We start from the raw sequence: 9183 nt of genomic DNA on the forward strand, positions 1-9183 counted from the left end.
TAAAAAATGATTCATCTAACTTAAATATTTTTTGAATGATAGAGCCAAAGTCAAAAAGCGTTAAGTTGTGCCCTGCTCTCCCCTACTGTTCTATGAACTGTACCCATGCCATCATTTGTTTGCTAGGTCCATTCATTGCTCTAGGATAGGGGTGGTCATAATGTAATGGCTTATGTGTGTATATATTATAAGTGATAGAGAAACTAGATTCTGGTGCCACAACAACAGCAAATGCAGATTTGTGCCAGGTCATGTTCCTGAATACCAACCTTTCTGATGTTTCATGCATAAACAAAGCCATTCAACAGAACAGGGGAACAATTCAATGGATCAACTAATTTTAATGGCAATAATTGTATAAATTGTGATTATAGTTAACAGTTATCATACAATGTGTCTTCATGGGGGGTAGTGATTGAAAAGTTTGTGTCCAGAATGGTTAAGTTTAAGTCCTGCTCCACAAGGCTGTTATGGAGGATGTTGACCTTCATGTCAGGTTGGGAGTGAACACACCTCAGTCTTCATCACTCTCCAGATCCAGCGGGTTGAAATCGGGGTCATCCTCGTCCAAGTCCAAATCATCCATGTCTTGAAATAATGACTCATCCACTTCCACACTGTTTCCACCTACAGGGAAAGATTTTTTTTATGAAGGTTTAACTAAGGTTGAGTCTATATATCTGAATAGGCTCAGAGTTCAAAGACTTGACAAGTTCTGTTTTTCTGGTGATTATTAAAAGTGTACAAGATAATGCAAAACCTATTTATTACCCATGATTACTGATAATTTACCCTCAGTTTGCTACTCGTCAATGCAAAAAAAAATATATTTCAGACTTACCATCCTCCAGAAACTGGATATCTGATGTGTCAAGATTATGGTCTGTCTCAAAGAGCTGTTTTCCTGTAAAAGACGTCAAGTAAATATGCATTAACCCGTTTACTTCGCATTACAAGTTTGAAGGGACAATAACCTAGGTGTTTTCAGCCATATAAAAATAGTCTCTGGTATCCCGAGAATGTCTTAGCTCAAAATACATCACAGACATTTCCTTATATGATGTTGAACATGGCCATTTGTGGGTTTTTTGTGTATTTCTTTAAATGCAATGAAAGCTTCCGTTCGCCTCCCCGTATGCATTGTAGGGGGTAGAGCGCTTACACATGTGTTTTGGACTACATCCAAACATGTGCCTCTGGCAGAAGATTGAACTACACGTTCTTAAGGCGGAGTCTGTGGTTGGGGTGTGATCAATGTGATTTTACATTGTTAGGGGACTCCCAACAGTATGTTTTGTGTGACTGTTGCGGTTTAAAGGAGATTACATAAAGAAGAAGAGATAGATTTGTATAATTACAGGTTTCTACTCCTATACTGGTGAATCATTGTCTGCTAGAAACACATTTAAAAAAAAATTTTTTTGTTAGAGGGGTGTTAAGTGTATATTTTGTGATAATTTTTACAGTGTATTTTCAAGCAGTGACATGGATCACAAATGTAAACACATGACTTTGATTGGAACACAAGAGAGGAATGTTAATGAGAATCTGGTTCAGACTGGATTTTTAGATTAGTGACTCACCTGTGAGTTTTACTTTTCCAGACTGTTCCTCTTCTTTATGCTTTTTGCTCTTTAGTTCTGCCATATCTTGCTCAAACTTTGCTTTCCATGTTAAGAAGTTCTCAATTGTTACCACAGTTCCTTGGAATGCACGCTGTGAAGAAAACAATGATCAGATCTGAGCACACACATTAATTCAGTTTAAATGCATTCTAACAAATATATGCAAAATCGAGCCTTTCTTTAAAATATATAGTTTGGCTGGTCACAGTATTACTTCATTTTATTAGTATTACACTACATTCAGAAGGCATGAACAAACCTTCTCAGCTTCTTCAACCTCCCTTTCGTTTCTCAGTTTCTCCTCTTCCCTCCTGCTCTTAATCTGGTCAACTATTTCATTTAGTTTTTCTTGCACAGCCGTCACTAATGTGAATATCATAACCATTCCCAAGTTTTCCTCAGCCTGCAAAAAAAGCAACATTAGCAAGAATTTGAATGAAGCAAAAAATTCCCATCAGGGAGATTTGTCAGCTGTTTGTCATGATGGGTAAAGTGTCACGCATACAGACCTGTTGTTTTAAAAGTGCTAGGACATCTTCCGCGTCTGAATCTTCCAGGTTCTCCTGTGAGTTGATCTCCCAAAGAGGGGGCTCATCTGGATATTTCTCCACATATGTAAACTTAAGGGTCACCTCCACCGCTAATACAAACAGAAAACAGGTTGGCTTGACACAGAATGTTTGGATTTTGTAGTGGCTATAAGCTACACATTGAATATGATGATATACAAACTACTGCATCACATGGTCATTAATAAAATAATTTCAAGACATATCACTTACTCTCCTCATTTTCTGCTGAATCTGAAGTTACTGTGATGGTGAAGCTTATGGGCTCTTCGGAAAGCACTGCATGAATGGAGAAAATGCAAATAAACATTATCTCAGGATCAATCAATTAGTATGTACTTCTTACTCCCCACATACTAGAGGCAAGCATGTTTGAGTCACCAATGACAACAACTTATTTCTGAATTAATAATCTATATTTTGCATTGAATACCACGTGAAAAAAATATTGTTGTATAGTTAGTACAGTAAGATGTTTATAAGACGCACCACAGTAAATATTAAGGTATCCTACCGTATACACTACAGTTTACCAATACAGAATACTATGACGTTAGTAACTACTGATACATAAACAAAGTGCAAAAGACTAACAGTTACAAGTTAATATTTTAAATATGTAACGGTATACTACAGCATTTTTCATTTGGGATCCATGATGCAAACTTAATTCTGTTATCTTACCATTCGCTCACCTTAGTTAACTAGAGAACGTACTCTCTTACATCCGTTTATTGTTTTTTATTTTGCTTACTTTTTTTACAACTGTGTCGCTTAAACGCACAACTAACTTTGTTTGAAAGCTAGGCAGCTAACAAATCATGGCTAATCTACAGACATAAAACGATATAGTTTGCAGTCAAACTCACCTGTGAACGAGTCTGGGTAAATGGACTCGATTGCTTCTAGTTCATTCCTTTGTTCCTCGCCGTAATCTGTCATTTTATGTCAAAAAATGTTCATAAATTAGAGGTTGCATGGAAGAAACGTGTGCTAAGGCCCGGTTGGCATCGATATTATCTGGGATCATCTGTAATGTCTGTCTTTCATGTCAAATTAGAAATAACTTTAACTTGTGTTCTTATTGCAGTTTCTATGCTTTAGGCAATTTAAATATATTGTTAATATGTTCTGTACACATGTACACAAAATAAATGGTTAGAAAACAAAAATTTATTGTGTGAAGACAAAATCAATCTGGCATGGATTATAAAGCCTGGCCGCCAGTCACTGCTTTCGTAATGAAAAATATATGCTTTCAATTATTTATTTATCTCCAATTGTTTACAACTGATGATTACTTTTATTTTGTGTATTAGTTTAAAAGTATCATGTTCAAAATAAATTAGCCACATTTTGGCCGTTTCTCAATCCGAAGGATGCTGCCTCCGGAGGTCGCATAAAATATGCAGGTTGCAAACGTCATCACATTACGCCTGGTTTATTAAAATTAGCTGAGCTTTACATTTGCAAGTCATAAACATATTACAACAATTTACGATTGATTTAGGATAAAGTCAACTTTAAAATTGTTAGTATTCTAAAATAAGACTTTATGACGTATGCAGCCTAGAAACGCGACCTCCTGAGGCTGCAGCCTTCGGACCGAGAAACGGGGTTACACCTTGGATTATTAGATCAAGTGTGATTTATGAATTAATCTGCCACTGCTTAGAATGTACAATTGGTCACAGCAGGTTATGTCTGTACAGGCAAATATTCATAGCAAAAGCCTTTTCTCAATCTGAACAGGTTAGGTTAGGTTATGTTATTGTACATTTTTATTCTGATATGTGTTATGCAGCAGTGATGGTACACTTTATGTAATTTATTACAGTATAGAAAATTGCATACATAATAGAAATCCAAATAATTCAATTTAATACAAAATATAATAGATAAAACACATACAAAAATGTAAGTACAAAATATGAAATAACGAATTAAAACATGTAACATATTACTAGATTATAAACATTTGTTTAATCTTAATTTCCTAATACAAATAAATGAGGCAGATGGACTGTATTGTCATTGCAGTTCCCAGTTTGACAGCTGTAATTGTTTCATGTCCACCTTTGTTAGTACCACTTCTGGTTTTTAGGTTATTGTTGTAACTTATATTACTTTTGAAGCATTTTCTCACATATGAACCAGCCTGATACTGATGAAATCTGCTGCAACGTTGTAACCTGAGTATACTGCATGTAAATGTTTGATCATTTCCTTTCACAACATTGCAGGAAATGTACACCACCAACAGGGCGAAAACCAACCACAATTTAAAATATATATATATAATTATTTGGTATTATTAATGCAATTTTAAAAACTATGCCAGGAGCAGCTTGCTTTAACTGCATAGCTGATCTATTAGGGTAAATTACTGAGAAAACCAAGTTTCTTCAACAATGTGTCGTGTGTCTGGTGTTGATACTGTGGGTTTCCTGTTTGTCACATATTCTATTTAAAAGCATTGAACGAAAATAAGTAGTGGTTCCATGTTCTACATTGTGTTGGAGGCCATAAGTACAATGTGACCATATTGTAGAGTTTAGTTTTAAAGGTTTTAAGAAGATTAATAGGTCAAATGATTTTACACTTCCTGATTTACAGGAAGATTTGGAAAATATGCAATTGTAAAAAACCATAGATAAAAATGCCCTGAGAATAGGTTTACCTTTTTCTTCGACTTTGTTGAGGCTGTAACATTCAAACCAGTTAATCCCACCACTGCAATTAAGATGTTGTCACTGTAAACAACTTCCAGAAAGCAGGATCAGATTTCTCTCAGTATCCATGAAGGATCTGAGATAGATAAATGCTACTAGAATAAACTTTCACAGTGCAAATCCAATTCCTTAATTTACAAAACAAAACTATAAAAACCTTTTAGATTAATGCTGTTTTGCACAGGTAGTAATTTGGAAACCTTCAAATACGTGCCTTCAAAAGTACACAATATTGTATTGTGTTTCTATGCCATCTCTATATCATCTTTACACTCTAGAACCGGTCGCAACTCACTGTCGTACTCCCTGTCTCCTCGCTCAACATATCTTTGAAGGGTGCTATAGTACTGTTCACTTTTGGTAAACATATATGAAGCAGAGATCTCCTCCCAGGCCATATGGTTTGGAAAGGGAAACGGTGCAGGTTTCTTGTTGTCAAAGAAGCTCTTGAGATTCCTTTCTGCCAGTTTGGTGGCGTAATCGTCCGCAAACGCTTCAAACTTTTCCTGCTCCTTCTCCATGTAGATTTTCCAAAAGGTTAACTGAAGATAGCTCACCTGAGAGCGACAGTTCTTATAGCATGTCCCAACAAGTGTTGCTACTGCAGCAATGATAATGAGGGACCAGCCGAGGATCTGAAAACAACAGATGAAGCTTTTACTTGAGATAATAATAGTAAATTCCTGCTCACAATGATATATTGGTAACTGAATGAATTTTACATAATTTCAAAGACAAATTCAATTTTGTGGACAAAAAAACAAAAAACTTTTAAGAGCCCCAAAGTTGTGCTCACCTGTGACTGAGCTCGAAGCATTAGCAGCAGTTCGTTGTTCTCATCCTTGGAGAGCTGAGTCTTCCCGCAAGGTACCCGTGCTAGTTCTTCCCGGCATGCAGATGTCTTGTTTTTACAGAAGAGGTCCACCACCACATTATTGTTCAAGCCACTGACAGCACATTCATAAAAAGTTCCATTGAGCAATGCTACGCAAAGCCACATAACAGGGGCAATGCATGCATTACTAAGTACTTTAATAAGCGTTGACAAGCAACTCACACAGTTACCCCTGGGGCAGAGTTTCCAGGGGTTGAGACAGCACCCAGTATATAACCGCCAAAGTCTTGCACTAACAAAGAGACCGATGGCCATCAAAACAGCGGCTGGACCAAGAAGAAATGTTATTCCATAAGGAAAATTCTGTGTGGGGTTGCACGGACACTGAAAAGACACCATGGAAAAAACTCTTTCACTGCCTATAGTCAAAATGGCCATAAAGCTGTAGCCAATAGTGCTCTTCTGGTTGGTCAGGAACCGTAGGACGGTCTTAAAAGAATCCATGGTCGGAACTGCAGACATGTCTGATAAACACTCCAAACAAGTTGTTGATTTTAAAAGCACAGATCGAAGAAGAGGCAAATCAGAACACACAAGGGCACTCCCAGTTCCTCACTTGATTTTCACTTTGTTATCCACACCCAAGCTAATCTCCTCCTATTCTTTCTCTGGCTTTCATTGAGGCTTATCCAACCCCTCCTCCGTCCATCCTATTTTTCTTTTTCTCCTCCCCCTTATGTAGAGCTGTTAACAAAACCAGCTCATCTGGTTTTGTTGGAATTCAAAACAGACAGCTGTGCATGGATGAATTTACCCAGTGTGCAGCAGAAGTTAAACAAATCATATAGCCAAATCGGATTCTGGTTTAAACAGGCAGAAAACTGAACTATCAAATCTTCACTGTGAAAGTGACAATGTGCTTTTTATTAGCAGAGTGTTGGAATCTGGAAGATGGCCATATTGCAGGGTTCTCCAACCCTGCTCATCGTGAGCTACCGTCCTGCAGACCCCAGCTGCAACCCCAATCAAACACAGGTGAACCAACTAATCAAGGTGTTCAGGGTTGCTTGCTAATTACAGACAGGTGTGTTGGAGTTGGGTTGGACCTGAAGTCTGCAGGATCGCAGCTCACCAGAAGCAGGGCTGGAGACACCCGCCATATTGGAATGTGAACTAAGAAGCTGGTGGCATTAGCCCAACATCTTCACAAGACTAAGGACTTGCGTGTCATGTGTATTGCCACATAATTTTTTGGGGAAGTTATTAGTTCTAGCTACCGTATGTATGAGTAGACACTTTCTGTTCTGCACTTGCTACATCTCCCATATGGACAAGCTTTCATGTTACCACCTAATGGTATATTGATTTTGTTAAAGTGCTTTTAGCAGAGTGGTTTTTACAAGTTTATATGATTACTAAATAAAAGGAATAAACTGTTGCACTGAAATTTGAGACCAGAACCAAACTGTTACAATGCCAAATAATGAAATGCCAAAATATGTCAAATTTTACCTGTTTGTTTGTTTGTACAGTAGTATTTACAGTAAGAAAGTACAGTTGTTAAAATACAATTAACAATATTTTAAATTTAAACAAATTATACTGAAATTAAAACTTTTTTACATCTAAACAAATTAAACACATTTTTAAAATAATTATACGATTAATCAGAAATTTTAAGTTTCATTAAGAGAATGGTTACGTAATCCAACCAATTAGCAGAAAAATGTCTGTATGCAGTATATATATATATATATATATATATATATATATATATATATATATATATATATATATATATAGGCTTATAACATCCCTCACATCTTCCTCCCCTTCGCCTCACTCTTGAATTAAAAGAAAGCTAAAATAGATAGAGATGCACCAATATTACCCCTCGCCCCAAATATCCTGATATATTGCGATACCAATGCAGATAATGATAGTTTATTGGTTATATTAACTTGCATTAACTAAATTCTGAAGATTAAATTTTCTGAATGTTATTCATTCATATAATGACGAACATTAAACTAATGATGCTTCTTTACATTTTCCATATACACAGAGCTCGACTTCATTGCATTTTCCTGTTTTCTTTTGATTGACAGGATATATCAGGCATGTTTTTAAAGGAAAACACCACAGTTTTTTTCAACATTTTACCTTGAATTTGTTCTTACCTAAACTTTGACGAACCAATACTATCCAGGGCTTCCCGCAGAAAATTTGTTAGTTAATGTGGGCGGGGCGTGACAATCAAAGGGGTGGGGCGTACGCACCATGATTAAAATTATAATTTTTTTTATTTAAAACACTCAAATAAAAACTTAATTTTGAAGAAACTATGACAGAAAATTAACACAAACTAGATTATGAATGAATTAAATGTTTTTACCTCTAACGGGAATAGCTGCGTGATGAAGTGAAACTAAAGGGTTAATAAACACAAACTAAAGCAGATGTTGTAGAACGTCTGGCGAACGATGATAGATAGCGCAAAAATTGTAAAAACCAATTATTTCCCACTATAATTAGCTGGCTATCCTCCAGATATGACGGACCACGTCTTTATCTCATTTCGGCCGGGTGGTGCGTGTGCATGCTAGCGGTGTTAAGCGCATCCGCATGTTTTATCAACTGGCCAGTTATCCTCCAGACAGTGATGATCCTGACCAAGTCTTTCTCATTTCGGCCGTGTGGCGTGCGTGCCCGCTCGCGGTGTGAAGCACGTTTGCGCTATTCTCCGAGATGCACTTGATGGCCTTTTTGCAGCATTTTTCTTTTTGGACGACCTAGTTAATGCGGTAGGGTTTCCCAGCTTAGGCGGGCTGCCCGAACTCCAAAGTGCTGCGGGAAACCCTGCTATCTTTTAAGCGGATAAAAAAATTAGAACTATGTTGTATGGCGGAAAAGAACCCAGTTTGCAGAACTCGACCTAGGGGGCAGTAATATTGATAGAAGTTTGAGGGAGAGGGGGAGTAGTCATGAGTGATGATGTTACTGTGCGCCCGAGGTCGAAGTGCTGCAAACTAAGTGCTCCTCCACCATGCAACATAATTCTCATTTTTATCTGCTTAAAGAATTGCCACGTTATATTCTGTGACTACTTATGTAGCAGTCTTTAAATAGGGAAAACATGGAAGTGTTTGGTGGCTTCTAAATTCATCCCTGTTTGGATCCTAAGTAAAGAATGGGGCTAGGCTAAATGCTAACACATTTACGACGCGCTGAACAAATATTAAGTGCACACATTGATAAAGGATAGATATCTATTAATTTGTCTAAGTTGAAGTAAGAACAAGGTAAAATATTGAAAAACTGTGGTGTTTTCCTTCAAACTCTCAGCTGATATTGATTATTCGTGAATATATTGGTGCATCTCTAAAAATAGCAATAAAAACGACAACAATGAACTTGTAATG

General features: G+C 36.9%; 2 protein-coding genes across 2 annotated transcripts; both read right to left on the bottom strand.

The window, feature by feature from the left end:
* Positions 1 to 321: 321 nt before the first annotated feature.
* Positions 322 to 3228, bottom strand: rwdd1 (RWD domain containing 1). Its single transcript, XM_055210446.2, has 7 exons — positions 3064 to 3228; positions 2408 to 2473; positions 2135 to 2265; positions 1885 to 2028; positions 1584 to 1716; positions 842 to 904; positions 322 to 627 (listed from the first exon to the last, which is right to left on the bottom strand). Exons 1-7 carry the CDS (start codon positions 3134 to 3136, stop codon positions 515 to 517), a joined length of 723 nt encoding a protein of 240 aa, XP_055066421.1. The 5' UTR covers positions 3137 to 3228; the 3' UTR covers positions 322 to 514.
* A 1908-nt stretch (positions 3229 to 5136) lies between these two features.
* On the bottom strand, positions 5137 to 7142 carry calhm5.1 (calcium homeostasis modulator family member 5, tandem duplicate 1). The gene is made up of 2 exons (XM_055211881.2): positions 5723 to 7142; positions 5137 to 5561 (listed from the first exon to the last, which is right to left on the bottom strand). The coding sequence occupies exons 1-2, from the start codon at positions 6281 to 6283 to the stop codon at positions 5172 to 5174; spliced, it is 951 nt and encodes a 316-aa protein (XP_055067856.2). The 5' UTR covers positions 6284 to 7142; the 3' UTR covers positions 5137 to 5171.
* Positions 7143 to 9183: the final 2041 nt, after the last annotated feature.

The sequence above is a fragment of the Misgurnus anguillicaudatus genome, chromosome 10 (genome assembly GCF_027580225.2).
Source record: "Misgurnus anguillicaudatus chromosome 10, ASM2758022v2, whole genome shotgun sequence".
NCBI lineage: Eukaryota > Metazoa > Chordata > Actinopteri > Cypriniformes > Cobitidae > Misgurnus > Misgurnus anguillicaudatus.